Raw genomic sequence first — 21,363 nt, forward strand, 5'->3', positions numbered from 1 at the left:
AGAGAGAGAGAAAGAGAGAGACAGACTAAGAAAGAGACAGACAGACAGAGACAGAGAGAGAGAAAGAGACAGACAGACAGAGACAGAGAGAGAGAGAGAAAAAAAGAACGACAGACAGAGACAGAGAGAGAGAAAGAGAACGACAGACAGAGACAGAGAGAGAGAAAGAGAACGACAGACAGAGACAGAGAGAGAGAAAGAGAACGACAGAAAGAGACAGAGATAGAGAAAGAGACAGACAGACAGAGACAGAGAGAGAGAAAGAGAACGACAGAAAGAGGCAAAGAGAGAGAGAGAGAAATGGGGCTTCATCCACCCAACTGCCCTTCTTGCCCCCAACGGGTTCTCTCCAATGTCCCAGTCGTTCGATTTCATTGTTATAATTAGATATTAGTCGTCGGAGAAACAATGTTAAGCATTCATAGGAGAGGAGATGTTGCAGAGTGGGTGTAGCAAGGGAGAGAGGGAGAGGGAGGGGGATGTTGAAAGGGAGAGAGAGAGAGGGAGGGGGAAGTTTCAGGGGGGTGTAGCAAGGGAGAGAGAGGGAGAGGGACGGGGGGATGTTGAAAGGGAGAGAGAGAGAGAGGGAGGGGGAAGTAGAAGATGGGGTTGGAAGGGAGAGAGGGAGAGGGAGGGGGATGTTGAGGAGGGAGAGAGAGAGGGAGAGGGACGGGGGATGTTGCAAGGAGAGAGAGAGAGAGGAAGGAGGAAGTAGAGGATGGGGTTGGAAGGGAGAGAGGGAGAGGGAGGGGGAAGTTTCAGGGAGGGGGTGTAGCAAGGGAGAGAGGGAGAGGGAGGGGGATGTTGAAAGGGAGAGAGAGAGGGAGGGGGAAGTTTCAGGGGGGTGTAGCAAGGGAGAGAGGGAGAGGGAGGGGGGATGTTGAAAGGGAGAGAGAGAGGGAGGGGAAGTTTCAGGGGGGTGTAGCAAGGGAGAGAGGGAGAGGGAGGGGGATGTTGAAAGGGAGAGAGAGAGGGAGGGGGAAGTTTCAGGGGGGGTGTAGCAAGGGAGAGAGGGAGAGGGACAGGGGATGTTGCAAGGGAGAGAGAGAGGGAGGGAGGAAGTTTCAGGGGATGGGGGTGTTGCAAGGGAGAGAGGGAGAGGGAAGGGGATGTTGAAAGGGAGAGAGAGAGAGAGGGAGGGGGAAGTAGAGGATGGGGGGTGTTGCAAGGGAGAGAGGGAGAGGGAAGGGGATGTTGAAAGGGAGAGAGAGAGAGAGAGGGAGGGGGAAGTAGAGGATGGGGGGTGTTGCAAGGGAGAGAGGGAGAGGGAGGGGGATGTTGAAAGAGAGAGAGAGAGGGAGGGAGGGGGAAGTAGAGGATGGGGTTGGAAGGGAGAGAGGGAGAGGGAGGGGGAAGTTTCAGGGGGGGTGCAAGGGAGAGAGGGTGAGGGAGGGGGAAGAAGAGAGGATGTGTAGATGTTGCAAGAGGGGAGGGACGGGGGAGATGTAAAGAAGGGGTGTTTCGAAAGGGGAAAGGGATGTTGCAGGGGGTTGCAAGGGAGAGAAGGAGAGGGAGGGGGAAATTTCAAGAGGGTGTAGGGGAAGGGAGAGTTGCAAAGCAGATGGTGTTTCGAGAAGAGGGGAGGGAGTTGCAAGGAGAATGCAGGGGCACATGTGTTAAAAGAGGGGGTAGAGATGTTGCAAGACGAAGATTATAGAGGAGGGGGAGCTGCAAGGGAGGGAAATGCTTCAAATAGGAAGAGTAAAAGGAGGGAGTGTTGCAAAGGGGAGGGAAGGGAGGGGATGTTTCAAGAGGAGGGGGGGTGTTGCAAAATTGGAATGATGGGGGGTGGGGGTCTTACAGAGCAAGGATGTTGCATGGGAGAGGAGGCATTGCAAGGGAGGATACATAGCAAAGAAAGGGGCTTTGGAAGACAAATCGCAAGAGACAGGTGTTGCAAGGTAAGGCTACAGGGAAGGGGGGGGGGGAATAAATTGCAGAGGTTGCAAAAGAGGAATAGATGAAGGTATAAATGGTATCGATACTGAATCAAATTAATGGTATGCATTGATGGCGACGGCATGTTGCAGCACCGTTGTTGCAGTAGTCATAGCTATTTGAATAAAGATAATGGATATGCCAGTTTGTTGCAACGATAAAGGTTTCGGCTGTTGGCCAATGATCGTAAAAATGTCTATTCCGGCCGCAGCAACGGTTGTATTGCTTCCGATAGCGATGGCTTTGATGATGGGGAGTCGAGTGCGTCTGTTATTTGTGGCGGCGATATTCCTGATGCGCCGTTCAAACGTATATTTGGGGATTAGTGCTTAAAACTATATTGACCCCGCGACCATAATGGCTTATTCAGTGCACGTGGCAATGGTGATAATCCGGGGGTATTGCCAGCGTGATATTATGCCGAAGGAGAGGATAATAACGCCCATGTTTTTTTTTTTTTTTTTTTTTTTAGAATTAGTCGCCTAGACCGGGGCGCGAGTTATTAGAAAAAGTCTGCGGATTTCTGTTGCCACATTTCACTAGCCGTGACTCGGTCGGCGGGGGCGGTCGTAAAAATTTTATTCCCTAAATATAAAATTTTCTTCTGGAATCCTTCCTGACTTATAAAGAATATTGTTCTAAGCGAATCAGTGACAAGAATTATAATAACAGTATTATTAACGATATAGATAATGATACTAATAGCAACAAAGATGATAATAGCAACAATTGTAATAATGATAATGGTGATAACAACAGCAATGATAATGATAATAGCAGCAACAATAATGATAATAATAATGATAAGGATAATGGAAGTGTTAATCATAACATAAAAAATAGCAATAACAACAGTAATAATAATGATGCTAATACTGAGAGAATATTATAATATGTATCATTGACCAAGCAAAGACCTCCAAAAAAATCTGTGTAACTTCTCAGCCTTATATTTCTCTCAGAAAATACCTATTCTCTATTCCTAATCAACCTTATTCTCCTTTCTCGTCCCCTCTTCTTCTATCTACCTATTCTACCTTATTCCTGTTTTTTGTTTCTATAGAAAATCAGAATCTGAAACTTTTCTCTATTCACACTCTGTCTTTCTTCTCCACTCTCTCTCATTCTCTCTCTACATCTACGTCTATTTCTACCTGCCTTTTCTACCACATTGTGTTCTTTGCTTCTTCCGTTTTCTCAAGTTTCTATCCATCGCTCATTCTCTATCCTTCGCTCATTCTCTATTCTTCGCTCATTCTCTCTCTTTCGCTCATTCTCTCTCCTTCGCTCATTCTCTATCCTTCGTTCATCCTTCCCTCATCCCTCCATCCTTCCCCTATCCCTCAATCTCCCATCTCCCTCACTCTCCCCTCTCCCCCTATACCTCCCCATCTACCCCCACCCCCCGCCCCCGCCCCACCCCCGCCCTCACTCTCCCTCTCCCCCTATACCTCCCCATCTACCCCCACCCCCCACCCCCTCCCCCCACCCCCACCCCCCGCCCTCACTCTCCTCCCTCTCCCTCTATACCTCCCCCATCTACCCCCCCCCGCCCCCCCCCCCCCCCCCCCCCAACCCCCCTCCCCGCCCCCCCAATGTGAAATTCTCCGATATTTTTTTGTGGGATCCCAGGCCCCTTCAGATCCCCACTGATGCCATCTGTCAGGGGCTGCAGGAAATTAGGTATCCGATAGGGACATGGCGGGCAGGGGAGAGGGGGGAGGAGGGGAAGGGGAAGGGAGGGAGAGGGGAAGGGAGGGAGAGGGGAAGGGAGGGGAAGGGGAAGGGAGGGAGAGGGAGAGGGGAAGGAAGGGAGAGGGAGAGGGGAAGGAAGGGAGAGGGGAAGGGAGGAAGAGGGGGAGGGGAAGGGAAAGGGAGGGAGATGGGGGTTAAGGGAAAGGGAGGGAGAGCGGGAAGGAGGGAGAGGGGAAGGGAGGGAGAAGGGAAGGGAGGGAGAGGGGGAAGGAGGGAGGGAGATGGGGGTTAAGGGAAAGGGAGGGAGAGCGGGAAGGAGGGAGAGGGGAAGGGAGGGAGAGGGGGAAGGAGGGGAAGGGGAAGGGAGGGAGAGGGGAAGGGAGGGACATGGCGGGCAGAGAGGGGGAAGGGGAAGGGAGGGAGAGGGGAAGGGAGGGAGAGGGGAAGGAGGGGAAGGGGAAGGGAGGGAGAGGGGAAGGGAGGGAGAGGGGAAGGAGGGGAAGGGGAAGGGAGGGAGAGGGGAAGGGAGGGACATGGCGGGCAGAGAGGGGGAAGGAGGGGAAGGGAAGGGAGGGAGAGTGGAAAGGGAGGGAGAGGAGAAAGGAGGAGAAAGGAGGGAGAGGGGAAGGAAGGGAGAGGGGAAGGGAGGGAAGGGGAAGGGAGGGAGAGGGGAAGGGAGGGAGAGGGGAAGGGAGGGAGAGGGGGTTAAAGGGAGGGAGAGGGTGGTAATTGAGAAGGTTGAGAAGGGAGGGGAGAAGAGAAGGAAAGGGGAAAGGAGGGAGAGTGGAAAGGGAGGGAGAGGAGAAAGGAGGAGAAGGGAGGGAGAGGGAAAGGGAGGGAGAGGGGAAGGGAGGGAGAGGGGAAGAGAGGGAGAGGGCGAAGATGGGAGTGGGTGGTAATTGAGAAGGGAGGGGAGAAGAGAAGGAGAGGGGAAAAGAGGAAGAGGGGGAAGGGAGGGAGAGAGGGAAAGGAGGGAGAGGGGAAGGAGAGGGGAAGGGAGGGAGGGGGGACAGAGGAGGAGGAGAAGGAGGAGAGGAATGAGGAAATGAGAAGGATTGAGGACAGCAAGGGAGATGAAAATAGGAGGAGTAAAAGAGGAAGGAGGGGGGAGGAGAAAGGAGGAGAAGGAGGAGAGAGAGGGGAAATGGTGGGGGGGGGGGGGGTTGAGATAGGTCGAGTGGTTTAAGGATTAGCTTGGAGTGTGGGGTGGAGGAGGGGGAGGAGGGGTGGCAGAGGAGGAGAAAGAAGGAGATAAGGAGAGGAAGGGGGAGGCAAAGGAAGAGGAGAAACAGGAAAAGGAGAAGTGGGAAAGGAAGGGAAGAAGGAAGAGTAAGAAGAAAATGAAGAGGAGGAATGAGAGGAAAAGAGAAGAGAAGATGGGAAAAGAGAAGTGAGAGGGGAGGGAGAGGAAAAGGAAGAAGAGGACAAAGAATCAGAGAAGAGGAAGAAAAGAGAAAAAAAGAAAAGAGGAAAAGAGAGAAGAAGAGAATAGAGAAACCGGAAGAAAGAAAGAGAGAAGGAAATGGGAGGAATAGAGATAAGGGAGAGGGAAGGGGGAAAGTAAGGGAGTGGAAGAGCGATATGAAGGTAAGAGTCGAGAGGGAGATAAGGGTGTATATACTTTGGACAAAAAAAATTAAGAAACACTGTATAAAAATATAAATGGAATAAATAGTGATGATAATAATAATAATAATAATAATAATAATAATAATAATAATAATAATAATAATGATCATAATAATAATAATAATAATAATAATAATGATAACAACAATAATGAATAACAAATAAAAAATACAATAGATTAATAAAAAAAATAAATAAAAAGTTTGTTATTAGAAGCCATATACTAATATTAAGATACACGTTAAGAAACTATTAAATAACAATGAAATAAATGTTATATTCCCTACTATTAACTACAGCGATGAAAATGATATCCCTGAATGAGAAATATAATGATAATGCATATATTATGAATTCCCGTCGGCGTGGAAATCGGATTTAGTCTCCGATTTAGAATGACTGTAATCTGACAACATTTATACGCATTCAGAGGCAATTAAAATTCCACAAAGTATGTTATACTCTTTTGTTCTCGAATAACTAGGCTTATTTCTTTTATGCGATGTGTGTGTTGTTATTAAAAGGATGAAATGAAGTAGTTGGATAATTGTTTTTTTTATAGTTTATTGGTGATGATAATAATTGTAATGATAGTGAAACAATGATGCTAATAATGATAATAACTGATAATGGTGATAATGATAATAATGAGTGATGATAATGATGATAATAATAGTGATGATAATGATGATAATAATAGTGATGATAATGATGATAATAATAGTGATGATAATGATGATAATAATAGTGATGATAATGATGATAATAATAGTGATGATAATGATGATAATAATAGTGATGATAATGATGATAATAATGGTGATGATAATGATGATAATAATGAGAGTGATAATGATATTTTTAATATCCGTAATGATGATGATAATGATAACAAAAATGATAATGATAATGATAAGAATAATGAGGATAATGATAGTGATGTTAAAATTAATCACAATAACAGTAATAAAGATAAGGTAATATTCATAGAATAATAATGACAATAAAAGTTACAAGAATGATAATATATGTGTGTGTATGTGTGTGTGTGTGTGTGTGTGTGTGTGTGTGTGTGTGTGTGTGTGTGTGTGTGTGTGTGTGTGTGTGTGTGTGTGTGTGTGTGTGTGTGTGTGTGTGTGTGTGTGTGTGTGTGTGTGTGTGTGTGTGTGTGTGTGTGTGTGTCTATATATATATATATATATATATATATATATATATATATATATATATATATATATATATATATACCTTGATGTAAAGTATCGATAAATATATTTTTCGGTCCCGTTTCTTTTAAGTCGCAACTTTTGTCATATTTCCCAAAAGTTTTCGGTACTTTCCTGCCTCGGGGAGAGTTTGCAAAAAGACTCGCCATTTTCTGAGGCAAACGCTTGGCAAAGTTTGGATCAAAAAGGGATAATTCGTATGACGGACGTGATGCTGATACAAATTATCGTTTTGATGATGATGATGATGATGAGTATAATGGTAGTGATAATGATAGTAATGATAATAATAGTGGTAATGATAATGATAGTAATGATAATAATAATGGTAATGATAATGATAGTAATGATAATAATAATGGTAATGATAATGATAGTAATGATAATAATAATGGTAATTATAATGATAATGATGATAATAATGGTAATGATAATGATAGTAATGATAATAATAATGGTAATTATAATGATGATGATGAGTATAATGGTAATGATAATGATAGTAATGATAATAATAATGGTAATGATAATGATAATGATAATAATAATGGTAATGATAATGATAATGATAATAATAATGGTAATGATAATGATAGTAATGATAATAATAATGGTAATGATAATGATAGTAATGATAATAATAATGGTAATGATAATGATAATGATAATAATAATGGTAATGATAATGATAGTAATGATAATAATAATGGTAATTATAATGATAATGATGATAATAATGGTAATGATAATGATAGTAATGATAATAATAATGGTAATGATAATGATGATAATAATAGTAATGATAATGATAGTAATGATGATAATAATGGTAATGATAATGATAGTAATGATAATAATAATGGTAATGATAATGATAGAAATGATAATAATGATGATAAAGATTATAATGATAATAATGATAGTAGTAATAAATATAATAATGATAATGATAGTAGTAATAAATATGATAATGATAATATTATTGATAACGATAATGATAATGATGATGATAATCAAAATAATGTTAACAAAGATGATGATGACAGTAATAATAATAATGAGAATAAGAATAAGAATAAGAATAACAATGATGATGGTAATAAAAATAATGAGAATAGTAATAATAATAATAATGAGAATAATAATAATAATAATAATAATAATAATAATAATAATAATAATAATAATAATAATAATAATAATAATAATAATAATAATAATAATAATAATAATAGTAGTGATAATAATAATAATAATAATAATAATAATAATAATAATAGTAATAATAATAATAACGATAATAAAAACAACAATAATAATAACAGTAATGATAATAACATTAATGATAACAACGATACAACAATAATAACAATACAAGAAGAAAATGTGTCACACAACAACAACAACAACAACAAGAATGCCTATGACAATAACCTCCGCAAAACAAACAAACACAAAACGAGAGATAGAGGATGACTTAAAAAAGCGGGGATTTAAACGACTATGATAATGATGGAATTAAATTGAAGGAAGATATGAACTAGATGGGGCTGGGAAGTTGCCAGGGCGGTGATAAGGGAGATAAGGGAGGAGGGATGGGAAGGAGGGAGGAGAAAGGGAGGGAGGGAGGAGGAAGGGAGGAAGGGAGGGAGGGATGGGAGGGAGGAGAGGGGAGGAAGGGGGGGAGGCAGGAGGAAGGGAGCGAGGAGAGGGAAGGATAGGAAGGACTGGAGGAGGGGGAGGGAGGGAAGGAGGGAGGGAGGGAGGAGGGATGGGAGGAAGGGAGGGAGGGAGGAGGAAGGGAGGAAGGGAGGGAGGGATGGGAGGGAGGGAGAGGGGAGGAAGGGAGGGAGGGAGGAGGAAGGGAGGGAGGAGAGAGGGAAGGATAGGAAGGACTGGAGGAGGGGAGGGAGGGAAGGAGGGAGGGAGGGAGGAGGGATGGGAGGAAGGGAGGGAGGGAGGAGGAAGGGAGGAAGGGAGGGAGGGATGGGAGGGAGGGAGAGGGGAGGAAGGGAGGGAGGGAGGAGGAAGGGAGGGAGGAGAGGGAAGGATAGGAAGGACTGGAGGAGGGGAGGGAGGGAAGGAGGGAGGGAGGGAGGAGGGATGGGAGGAAGGGAGGAAGGGAGGAGGGAGGGAGGGAGGGATGGGAAGGGAGGACGAGGGATGGGAGAGAGGGAGGAGGAAAGAGGAGGGATGGGAAGGGAGGAGGAGGGATGGGAGAGAGGGAGGAGAGGGAAGGATAGGAAGGACTGGAGGAAGGAAGGGAGGGAGGAAGGAAGGGAGGAGAGGGAAGGGAGGACTGGAGGGAGGGAGGGAGAGAGGGTGAAGAGAGAGGAGGGATGTGGGGGAGGATGGGAGGGAGGGAGGAGGGATGGGAGAGACTGGAGGGAATGAGGATAGGAAGAGGGAGATGGGATGGGTAGAGGGAGGGAGGGTGAAGAGGAATGAAAGAGGGAGAGGTAGAGAGATATGGGAAGGATATGAGCGAAGGATGGAATGGAGGGAATGATAGGAAGGAGGTGGGAGAGAGAGAGAAAAGGAGGGAGGATAGATAGATGGAGAGAGAGAGAGAGAGAGAGAGAGAGAGAGAGAGAGAGAGAGAGAGAGAGAGAGAGAGAGAGAGAGAGAGAGAGAGAGAGAGAGAGATCCAGCGAAAGACAAGAATATTGACCTCTCTCCTCTTTCATATTTCTCATTCTTTCAACCGATCTCTCTCTCTCTCTCTCTCTCTCTCTCTCTCTCTCTCTCTCTCTCTCTCTCTCTCTCTCTCTCTCTCTCTCTCTCTCTTCCTTACCCCTCCTCTCTCTCTCTATCACTCTCTTATCCAACCCACTCTCCCTCTCTCTCCCACCCTCTCTTCCTCTCCTTATCTCATTCCCTCCTATCTCTCCCACTTTTCTCTCTCTCTCTCCTCATCCATTAAAGCTACACAGACACTCACGAATTCCCTTGCAAGGAACAAGCGTATCTCGAGCAAGAACCAGAGGCGGTGTTAACGAAAGGAATTAAGCTAAATATGAGAAGAGAAGCGCCATCTTGGGTTTTCAGGGCTTGGTTAGATAGAGGATTCGGAAAGGAATTTCTTCTTATTATAGGGATGATGAGAGAGAGAAGGAGAGAATGAGAGAGAAGGAGAAGAAGAACAGAACAATAGCAATGGTGATGATAATGACGATAGTGATAATGACGATGATGATCATAGCAATGATAATAGTAATGATAATGATTATGATAGTCATGATGATAATAATGATAATGTTACTAATAATGATAATATTAGTAAGGATGGAGTGATAATAATGATAATAATAACAACAACAGCAACAACAACAAAACAACAACAATAACAACAACAAGAGCAACAACAACAACAACAACAGTAACAACAACAATAACAACAACAATAACAACAACAGCAACAACGATAACAACAACAACAGCTACAACAACAATAACAACAACAACAACAACAACAATAACAACACCAGTAATGATAACAACAATAATAACCAGTACTTCTTGCTCTTTAACATTACGTGGCTTGGGTTCTGAAGACATTTCGTTGAAAAGGGTTAAGTATTTCGTGAAAACCATTTTTTAAAAGGGTTAAGGAAAAATTATTAGCATTAGAGCTGAATAAATCTCCATTCTATTAATGTTTCGTTCTAAAACTTTCGAATAAAGTCGATTATTTCTGAAAATGAAATGTTGAAAAGGGCATAGGTTGGGTTTCCTGGTAATGCAATGTTGAAATTATGCCATAAGGGTGAATAATCTAAGCAATGCAATGAATGTTTCGTCCTTATGTCTTCAGAAATACGTGACTGGATGTATGATGTCGAAACGAGATTTTTATTTATCTATATATTTTTACTTCACCTATCTCTATAATTATTATTATTATTTATTATCATTATATTTCAATTTCGTATAATCTCTCTCTCTCTCTCTCTCTCTCTCTCTCTCTCTCTCTCTCTCTCTCTCTCTCTCTCTCTCTCTCTCTCTCTCTCTCTATATATATATACATTACTATCCACTTTCTCATTCTCCTTATTCTCTCTCTCTCTCTCTCTCTCCATCTCTCTCTCTCTCTCTCTCTCTCTCTCTCTCTCTCTCTCTCTCTCTCTCTCTCTCTCTCTCTCTCTCTCTCTCTCTCTCTCTCTCTCTCTCTCTCCCACATTACTATCCACTTTCTCATTCTCCTTATTCTCTCTCTCTCTCTCCATCTCTCTCTCTCTCTCTCTCTCTCTCTCCATCTCTCTCTCTCTCTCTCTCTCTCTCTCTCTCTCTCTCTCCCACATTACTATCCACTTTCTCATTCTCCTTATTCTCTCTCTCTCTCTCTCTCTCTCTCTCTCTCTCTCTCTCTCTCTCTCTCTCTCTCTCTCTCTCTCTCTCTTCTCTCTCTCTCACTCTCTCTCTTTCTCTTTTTTTGAGTAAGCGATATTAAAAAAGTAACGTCCCAAAACGTAAGATTATGCAATAGATATATTTCTTTACGTCTTTATAATTCACTTGATTCTGGGATGAGCTCAAGTTGGAAAAATCCTAAATAGAAACAAGATAACTAAAAAAAATACAGGGTTATGTGATGAATGAATTGTACTTACATTTTCCTTGAAGATTACGTGGCGATTCTGAAAAAAATATATATAACGTGGAATTAGTGATTATATGCGTGGAATTATTATCATTGTGATTATTATCGTTATGATTATCATTATCGTTGATATTATGATTATTGTTATATTTATTAATATAATTGCTGTAATCATCATTGTTATTATTATTTTTTTCATGAAATGAAATTATATTTAATTGACAATAATAGTATTGATCATGATCATAATTATAAAGAAAAATAAAACGAAATATAAAAGAGTAGACGCACAAAATAGACAAAAAAAGGAAAATATGATAAAGAGAAACCCTAGATTTACAGTATAAAATAACTGTGAAAGATAATACTCTCTTTTTTTCTCTCTTTTTTTATGAAGTTGTCATAACACTTTATGAGAAGGGACGCGTTTATCCGGCCTGAGGGAAATGCCTGACATTTTTTTTTCCTCACTGCATTAGGGAGGAAGGGAGGGAGGGGAGGGAGGGAGGGAGGGGAAGAAGGGAGGGAGGGAAAGCGGGGGGGAGGGAGGGAGGGAGGAAGAGAGGGTGGGAGGGAGGAAGAGAGGGGGGGAGGGGGAGATGAGGGGGAGGGAAAGGGGAGGGGGTATGGGAAGGAAGGTTTTTGTGGGAAGGAGGGAGGGAGGAAGAGAGGGAGGGAGGGAGGAAGAGAGGAGGGAGGGGGATAGGAGGGATGGAGGGAGGAAGAGAAGGGGGAGGGAAAGCGGGGGGAAGGAGAGGGGAGGGGGTAGGTGGAAGGAGGGAGGGAAGGAGGAGGGAGAGAGAAAGGAGGGAGGGAGCGAGGGAGGAAGAGAGGGAGGGAGGGAGGAAGAGTTGGAGGGAGGAAAGGAGGAAGGAGGGAGGGGCGATGGTAGGGAAAGAGGAAGGAGGGAGGGAGGGAAGGAGAGAGGGAGAAAACAACGGAAGGAGGAAGGAAGGGAAGGGATGGGAGAGAGGGAGGGAGAGAGAAAGGGAAAGAGGGAGGGACGGAGTTTTGAGAGTAAACAAAACGAAAGAGCTCTATAACTATTCCTTTTCCTTCGTTATGTGAGAAACACATTTGTCTCAGTGTCTGTGTTAAATCTTCACTCTACGCTTAAAAGTTTTCCATTTAATTGACCTTATTCTCTCTCTCCCGTTTTCCATGTGAATCCATATCGTCCTCTACCTCTATCTCTTTCATTTTGTTTTCGTCCAGTTTCGTTCTCTTTCGTTTATTACGACCCTCTTCGTTCGATCGAATTTCTCCTATTCCTCCCTTTCGCCACACGATCAATATCTCCTTTTCGTTCCATGTGATCTCTCTCTCTCTCTCTTTCTCTTTTCTTTTTCCTTCTCTCTCTCTCTCTCTCTCTCTCTCTCTCTCTCTCTCTCTCTCTCTCTCTCTCTCTCTCTCTCTCTCTCTCTCTCTCTCCCTCTGTCTCTCTCTCCCTCCCTCCCTCTTTCTCTCTCTCTTCTACAATATCATCCTCAATCTCTATCTCCTTTTCATATCGTTTAATCCCTCTCTCCTATTCACTAAGATCCTTTTCATTCTCTTTTTATTTCGTCTAATCTCTCCTCTCCACAATAGCGTCCTCTCTCTCTACCTCTTTCTTTTCATTTTGTCTTCTCTCTCTCTCTGTCATTCGTTAAGATCTTCCTCTTTGTTTTCCTTTTAATTTCGTATAATCTCTTTTCCTCTCTCTCTCTCATCCACAATACTAGCCACTTTCTTTCTCCTTATTCTCTATCTCCCTATTCTCCCTCTCTCTCTCTTTCTCTCACTCTCATTCTCTCTCACTCTCTCTTTCTGTCTCTCTGTCTCTGCCTCTTTCTCTCTGTCTCTCTGTCCCTCTCTCTCTCACTCTCTCTTTCTGTCTCTGCTTCTTTCTCTCTGTCTCTCTGTCCCTCTCTCTCGCTCCTTCTCTCTCTCTCTCTCTCTCTCATTCATCCCTATCCTATTCTTCCTTCCTTCCTTCTTCTTCCTTCCTTTCTCCCAAGCATCTTCCCTCCCCGTGTCCCCCTTTCGCTCCAGCTGACAGACGCACGTCAACTTGTCCCTCGCAATTAGTCTTTATACCTGAGGTTCTATAGTGACCTGCTCGGCCAGTATTGATCAGCCGGAGTGAGTGTGACACGTGACTAGGTCTTCCGATGACGTCAGGTGACAGACAGACGGGCTAGACACAGACAGACAGACAGACAGACAAATAACCCGGGGGGGGGGGGGGGAGGGGGTGACACGGCGCAGCATCCAAGGGGGAACGTGCAATCTGTTTTGGGATTTTTTCCAAGTTGATGCTCTTGGGAATTTATTTTTTTTAGTTTCTTGTTGTTTTTCCTTTTTTTTTGGGGGGGGGGGAAGGAGGAGGAGGGGGATTTGTGGGGGAGGGGAAGGGTTGGGGATTGGGTTTGGGGGGAGGGAGGGAGGGGGTGGTGGAGGGAGTGGGGAAGTGTGGTTGGAAAATGGGGTTGGGGGAGTTTGGAGTAAGTGGGGGAGAGGGTTGGTGTCTGGGTGGTTGGCTGAGGGAGGGGAGGGTGGAATTAGTGTGGGGGGTGGGGGTGGGGGGTTAGAGGGAGGGAGATTAGGGGAGGGGGAGGTTTAGGGGGGGGGTGTCAAATCTCTTTTCCTCGGGGGAACTTGATGCGATGGGGGTTGGATGGCGGAGTGTGAAATCTCTCTCTCTCTCTCTCTCTCTCTCTCTCTCTTTCTCTCTTTCCTCTACCTCTCTCCTCTCCTTCTCCCTCACTCTCCCTCATTCCTTCCCCCTCTCTCTCCCTCTCTCCCTCCCATTCCTCCTCTCTCTCTGTCTCTCTGTCTGTCTGTCTGTCTGTCTCTCTCTCTCTCTCTCTCTCTCTCTCTCTCTCTCTCTCCTCCTCTCTCTCTCCTCTCCCCTCTCTCTCTCTCTCCCTCTCCTCCTCCCTCCTCTCCCCCCCCCCCTCTCTCTCTCTCCCTTCCTTACCTTTTCCCCCAAGAGGAGACAGAGGGGACGCGAGAGCATTGGTAGAGCGTTAACGAGAAACGAGGGGAAGTTAAGCTCCCGGAGTTACTCCTCTTAGACCCACGGCCACGCACAAGGGAGAGAAGGGAGAGGGGAGAGAGGAGAAGGGAGAGGGGAGAGGGGAGAGAGGAGAGAGGAGAAAGGGACGAGGGGAGAGGAGAAGGGAGAGGGGAGAGAGGAGAGAGGGGAGAAGGGAGAGGGGAGAGGGGTGAGAGGAGAGAGGAGAGAGGGGAGAGAGGAGAGGGGTTAGGAGAGAGGGAGAGGGGAGACAGGAGAGAGGAGAGAGGGGAGAGGGGAGAGGAGAGAGGGGAGAGGGGTTAGGAGAGAGGAGAGGGGAGAGAGGGAAGAGGGGAGAGGGAAGAGGGGTTAGGTGAGAGGGGAAAGGAGAGAGTGGAGAGAAGACAGGGGAGAGAGGTTAGGAGAGAAAGGAGAGGATGGAGCAGAGAGGAGAGGAGACAGGGGAGAGAGGAGAGAGCAGAGAGGGGAGAGGGGAGTTGTTAATCCTGTTCGTCTTCTTTCTGTTGGGTGTCTGGACAACGGCTTTCTCTCTCTGTTTCTGTTTGTTTGTCTGGCTGTTTATTTGTTTACCTCTGTTTCTCTATTTTCTCTGTCTGTCTGTCTGTCTCTCTCTCTCTCTCTCTCTCTCTCTCTCTCTCTCTCTCCCTCTCTCGAAATTATTATCCTCACCAACCTGTTAATATCACAATCTTTATCCTCACCAACCATTATTCACTAATCGTATTTCTATTATTGTTACTTGTCTTTGCTTTTCATCTATGTTATTGTTAGTATTTATGCTAATATTTTCTGTGCAGTTTCGGATCATATTGCAATGTACAGAAGGTATTATTTCGTCGTGTTAGGATTTCTCTGACTTGCAAATAAGTGATTTATTGCATGGTAATGTTTGGTTAAAGATATAGATCTGTTTCGTTTTAGTTTATTTTGGGATTGGGTTATTTCTGTCAACTCTTATGTGTGGTTGTCTCTCTCATTCTCTGTCTTTGTCTGTCTCTCTGTTTTTCTCTTTCTCTTTCTCTGTCTCTCTCCCTCCCCCCCTCCCTCTCTCTCTCTCTCTCCCTCCCGTCCTTAAAACCTACCTCTCTCTCCCTCCCTCCCTTACTACTTATCTCTCTCTCCCTCCTTCCCTCTCTCTCTCTCCCTCTCCCTTCCTCTCTCTTTCTCCCTAACCCCTCTCTCCTTCCTCCCCCCTCGCCCTCCCTCCCTTTCTCTCTCTTTCTCCAAATGCATTTAGAGTATACTGTTCCTCGTCTCCCTCTCTCCGGTGATGTAGATTCACGCTGCTTACCTTCGCCAATGAGATAAACTTCACTTTATTTGACTTTTTCTCAGGCTTCGTTTTCTTCTTCTTGTTCGTGTTCATCTTATTCTCCTTGTTATTCCTCTTCTTTTTCTTCTTCTTGGTTTTGTTCTCGTTCACGAAGTTGTTGTTCCTCTTCTTATTTTTTCTTCTTTTTGTTCATGTTGTTCTTCTTTTGCTCGTCCATATATATATATTTTTTGTCTATTTTCGTTTTTGTTTTCGTTTATGTTGTTGCTGTCCTTCCTTTTGCTATTGTTCATGTCGTTATCATTATTTTTTCTGTTTTCTCTTTTTGTTCTTGTTTTCGTCCATGTTGTTGTCCTTTCTTTTGTTCTCGTTTATTCTGTTATTATCATGATCATCATTACGTTTTGCTTGTATTTAGCCTCCGAACGCGACCCCCCTCTAACCCCCTCCCCCTCTCCCCCAGGGCGCCCACATCCCCTACCTGACGGAGACGCACGGCATCGTGGTCAAGAAGTGGATGAAGGACTCCCCGCCGCCCTACGAGTCCCCCCCGGAGTACTCGAGCCTCTCCCCCGAGCTCATCATGGACGCCAAGACGCTGCAGGAGCTCGTGAACACTTCGCAGACGTCTTCGTCCCAGTCCCAAGGTCTTCCTGCCGGCGTCCACAACTCGCACCACTCGCAGACGTCCTCCGCGTCGTGCCAGGGACGCTCGGCCTCCCCCATGTGCACCACGCCCCTCTTCAGCAGCGCGAACTTCTGCGACACCCCGAGGAGCCTCACGCCCACGGGGACGCTGCAGGAGATGGGCAAGGCGCGGGCGGGCGTCTACGAGCGGCCGCCCTCGCCCATCTTCACCTCCTGTCAGTACCAGCTGTCGGCTTCCTCCGGGAACGTCCTTCACCTTCCGGCTTCGACCTTCGCGGCCCCGCCCCCGACCTCGGCCGCGTCGGACACCGTGCCTTCCTCGGCGTACGCACAGCACGTGCCGCCCCCGCCCACGTACGAGAGCCTGCGGATACACTCGCACGGCGGAGGCAGGAGAAAAGACGACAATCAGTGATACGTTCCCGGCGCCGTCGGAGGAGGACGCCGAAGGGGGCCCCGTCGACGGAGGCCTAGTCCCCGAGTAGCGTGTAGGACATGATGAGGAAGTAATTATGCTTTGTCAATCATAATGTAGTTTGGATTAGTTCCAGAGTAACATTTAGGATTATGGTCTTAAGAGGAAGTATCGAAATATGGTCCCGAAGACGCCGACGGAACGACACCGGCGACGAGGAAAGCCGCGTCCCCTGAAGGAGGTCTCTGAAGTCCTCGAACGCGACCGAGGGAAGTCAGACAGACGCGGACGAGCCCCAGGACTTCTCGTAGAGTCCCGCGGGAGCCGGACCTCGCTCCCGAATCCTCACAAACGACCCAAAATTCCATTCCCTCGGCTTTAGAGTAGTTAGTCACAGCTCATCTAACACCCACGTATTTGTAGTGCTCTCGTTAGTAGTTATGTAGGAACATAAGTGCAGATCATTGCGATAGGTACACGTAGAATCTTTATTTATGCTGCGTAAATTATTCAAATGCTACATTAGAGACATACGCCACGAGGCAATGTTTACACGCTTTGTTACATACTACTCTCATACAGCATATAAACTATTCAAAAACCTAGCACATGAAAAAATGACATAACATAACACTTAGCGCTGACAAATAGTTTTTTATTTTTCTTTCTATTCACCTCTTCATCTATTTAAGAAAAAAAAGGGAAAAGGCACCATATTTCGATAATTTTCCATACATGAACTTCCGTCCATGAGTATAAAGCATAATGTTTGAAATTCTTCCCGAGTGTACTTTGTATGTGTGTAATGTACCGGCGCCATTTTGTGTACCCGTAACTTTGATGTTTCTCCAACGATTATTCAAATAGAAAAAAAATCGTTTGCTAACGTCATTTTTATAGATATATGAGGAAGAGCAGGCGTTTAAACCGTCTCGGAATTTCCTTGATTTCTTTAATGTGTAAGGATTAAAAAGACTTGGTGTTCTAAGAGTGTTACTGTGACAAAAAGGAAAAAAAAATGATTCGCAGTGTCTGTTGACAATCAGCTGGAAGCGATCGTCTTTTGTCTGGATGTCCCGGATGTCCCGTTTCGCGCCTTCTTTTGTTTTTGAAGGCCGTTAACGGTTAAAATAACACCTCGCTCTGTTTACTGGGCGCTGTGGCTGTTATATCCTTTCACTGAACTTTTTTTGTAATAGGATTATATATATAAAGGGTAGTTGGGGAGTTTTGATTATTTAATAGCTATTATGATTATTGTTGTTGTTATTAATGTTATTGGGATGATCATTATTATTGCTATCATTTTCTCTTATCAATATTGTAATAATTATAATTTTTATTTCTTTGTGAGGTCGGAACTGCAGGAGTCGAAGAATTATGTTTATGATAACATACTATTTTAAAAGAGTTTCAAAAGGGAAAAAAACAGAAAACAAAATAGTAAACATTTTTTTTAACGGACCCACAACCCTAATTAGGCTAAGAATCATTCAACATACCCGCCAACAATTGAAACAGGTAGTCAATCTATCTATCTGTACCTTCATTTTCTTTTTTATATATATCCATATTATTTATACGTTATGCACCTTTATCAAAACTATCGGACCTGCTCACTGGCGCCCGGAGAAGGTGCCAAAACCAATTCAAAAATTCAAAAATTCAAATCAAGGCCACTTAACGGTCTTCTTCATATCAAGTGTATAATATTATTCATCATAAATTAACGTCGGTGTTTTACAGGAGTCTAGTCAGGGGAATATAGTATGTGTGTGTATTAATGGAAGGAAGAGAAGAGAGAGGGAAAGGAGAAGAAGAAGAAGAAGGAGAAGGAGGAGAAGAAGAAGGGAAAGGAAAAGGAGGAGAAGAAGAAGAAAGAGAAAGAGGAGAAGAAGGGAAAGGAAAGGAGGAGTAGGAGGAGAAGAAGAAGAGGAAGAACGGAAAAGAAGAAGAAGGAGAAGAAGAGGAAGAAGGGGAAGGAGGAGAAGGAGAAGAAGGAGAAGAAACTGACGCAGTAGGTATGAAGGTATTATTTACTCCTCCTCCTTCTTTCTTTTGTTCTTTTTTCTTCTTTTCCTTCTCCTTCCCCTACTCTCACTCACCCTACTCCTTCTCTCCCTCCTCCTCTTCCTCTTCCTCCTCCTCTCCCTCCTCTTCCTCCTCCTCTTCCTCCTCCTCCTCCTCCTCTTCCTCCTCCTCTTCCTCCTCCTTCTCTTCCTCCTCCTCCTCCTCCTCTTCCTCCTCCTCTTCCTCCTCCTCCTCCTCCTCCCCCCTCCTTCAGTCTGCCAACAGACATTGTTCTCATTATTAATCTAATCTCCCATCTCCTTCTTTTGTTTCCTTTTATCCGATATTGATATTTGATGCAGAAAAAAGAAAGGAAAATCTGAGTAAAAATTTTTTTTTGAGATAAAGAAAACGGGAGAAGGAAAAAAATAGAATAAAACGTTTTTTTTAGATTATGAGAACGAGAGAACAAGTAAATAAATAAATAAAAGTAAAATGTCCTTTTGAAATTAAAAGAATAAGAGCATGAGAAAAAATAAAATAAAACGTCATTTTGAGAACGAAAAATAAATAGATAAATGAATAAAACGTCATTTTGAGAGTAAATAAAAGAATGAGAGAGAGGGAAAACGTCCTTTTGAAATTAAAAGAATGAGAGCATGAGAAAAAATAAAATAAAACGTCATTTTGAGAGTAAATGAAAAAAAAAATGAGAGAAGGGAAAAATGTGAATATATGAATGTCTCTCGAAGATGACTGTTTTAGAAGCTTACAGATCGAGATGCGATGTTACCTCAGCAGACTGTGACATTTAAAGGTAAAACGGCCCGCGTAATTATGCACAGGTAATCGACCTGCGTGACGTCATCAAGTTATATAATTCACAGTCCTATAGATAGATTTGGTGACGTAATAGAGCCTTCTCTCCTCTCCCCCCCCCCACCCCCTTCCCTTCGGACTCTCCTACACCTCTCGCCGTCTCTTCTCACTTTTTGCTCTCTCTCTTTCCCTCTCATTCTCGCTCTCTCATTTACCTCTCATTCTTGTTCTCTCGTTTCCTTCTCTCTTTTTCTCGACCATCTCTCTTTCCCTCTTACTCTCGTCCTCTCTTCTTCACTCTCACTCGCGCCCTCTCATTCACCTTTCGCTGACCTACTCTTTCATCCCTCTCGTTCTCTCTCTTCCCTCTTCCTGCCTTCTTACTCTCGATCTCTCCTCGCCATCACTCTCTCTTCCCTTTCTTCCTTTCCCTCTCATGTTTTCCCCCCTTTCTTCCGTCTCCTTTCCCTCTTTCTTTCTACGCCTTTTCCTCTTCCTTCCCTCTTATTTCCTCCATTTTCCCTTCCTCTTCTTTTCCTCTCTCATCCCTCTCCCTTCCCTCTCCTCTCCCTCTCTCTTCCCTCTCCTCTCCCTCTCCCTTCTCTCTCCTCTCCCTCTCCCTTCCCTCTTCTCTCCCTCTCCCTTCCCACTCAACCCTTCGAAGTGGAATTACAAGGCCCCGGGAGCCTAGGCACTGCCTCCCCCCCCCCCCCACCCCCCAACCCTTCCATCTCTTCCCCCGAGGGAAAAAAAAAAAAAAGACTCGTAAGGCGATAATCCCACGCATGCGCTCCGAGATGTGACCTTTATGATGTTGAGCTTCCTGGGTCGATCGATATGTATGAATATTTATGGTGATGAGGTCCGTCGGGTGAGGGATACAGGCTTGACCTAAATATGAATTATTCGCCAAGTGGGGTCATGGCTTTTTTGGTTGGTTTGTTTGTGCAAAATTCTTTTTCTTTTCTTTTGTTTTCTTTTTGTGCTAATTAGTGTTTTTTTGGGGGGGAGGTTCGGGTATACATGTAAACACGTACGCACAGACAGACAGGAACGCATAAACACACACACGCACACACACACACACACACACACACACACACACACACACACACACACACACACACACACACACACACACACACACACACACACACACACACACACACACACACACACACACACGCACACACACACACACACCAATATATGTACACACACACACACACATACAGACTCTCATTTTTTTTTTTTTTTTTATCAAGACACGCGCCTCAGTTAGAGCAATTCAAACAAAAATACCGAAGCCATAACAAGGATTCTCGATGGAAAGGGGAAGAGAGAGAAGGAAGGAGAGAGGAAATAGAAGGAGAGAAGAAAGGGGAAGAGAGAGAAGGAAGGAGAGAGGAAATAGAAGGAGAGAGGAAAGGGGAAGAGAGAGACGGAAGGAGAGAGGAAATAGAAGGAGAGAGGAACGGGGAAGAGAGAGACGGAAGGAGAGAGGAAATAGAAGGAGAGAGGAATGGGGAAGAGAGAGACGGAAGGAGAGAGGAAATAGAAGGAGAGAGGAAAGGGGAAGAGAGAGAGGGATAGAGAGAGAAGAAATAGAAGGAGAGAGGAAAGGGGAAGAGAGAGACGGAAGGAGAGAGGAAATAGAAGGAGAGAGGAAAGGGGAAGAGAGAGACGGAAGGAGAGAGGAAATAGAAGGAGAGAGGAAAGGGGAAGAGAGAGGGAGAGAGAGAGGAAATAGAAGGAGAGAGGAAAGGAGAAGAGAGGAGAGGGAGAGGGAGGACCTAGTAAGGGAGAGAAAGGGAAATGGGCGAGGAGAGAATAAACGGAAAAGGAAGAGAAGAAACAAGAGGAAAGAGGAGAAGAGAAAAGAAAATACAGGAGAGGAGAGGAGAAAAAGCGAGACGAGATGAGAGGAGGCTAAAAACTAGAGGAAAAGACACGAGAGATGACAGAGAAGGAGAATAAGTAGAGAGAGGAGATAAAAAAAAATAAAAAAAACACTCAGGGGAAATATGTCTACGAGTTCTTTATCCTCTTCTTAACGCCTTAATTGCAAGGGCGTCGCGGGGACAAAAATCT

General features: G+C 44.5%; 1 protein-coding gene across 1 annotated transcript in view; it reads left to right on the top strand.

Annotated features, from left to right (window-relative positions):
• Positions 1-18,298, top strand: part of LOC113812021 (uncharacterized) — a 76,342-nt gene extending 58,044 nt beyond the window's left edge. The window contains exon 3 of the mRNA XM_070134650.1: positions 15,844-18,298. Coding sequence (XP_069990751.1) covers positions 15,844-16,443 — 600 coding nt within the window. The 3' untranslated portion in view covers positions 16,444-18,298. The remainder of the gene's footprint in view (positions 1-15,843) is intronic.
• The last annotated feature ends 3,065 nt before the right edge of the window (positions 18,299-21,363 follow it).

This window comes from Penaeus vannamei, chromosome 20, assembly GCF_042767895.1.
Source record: "Penaeus vannamei isolate JL-2024 chromosome 20, ASM4276789v1, whole genome shotgun sequence".
NCBI lineage: Eukaryota > Metazoa > Arthropoda > Malacostraca > Decapoda > Penaeidae > Penaeus > Penaeus vannamei.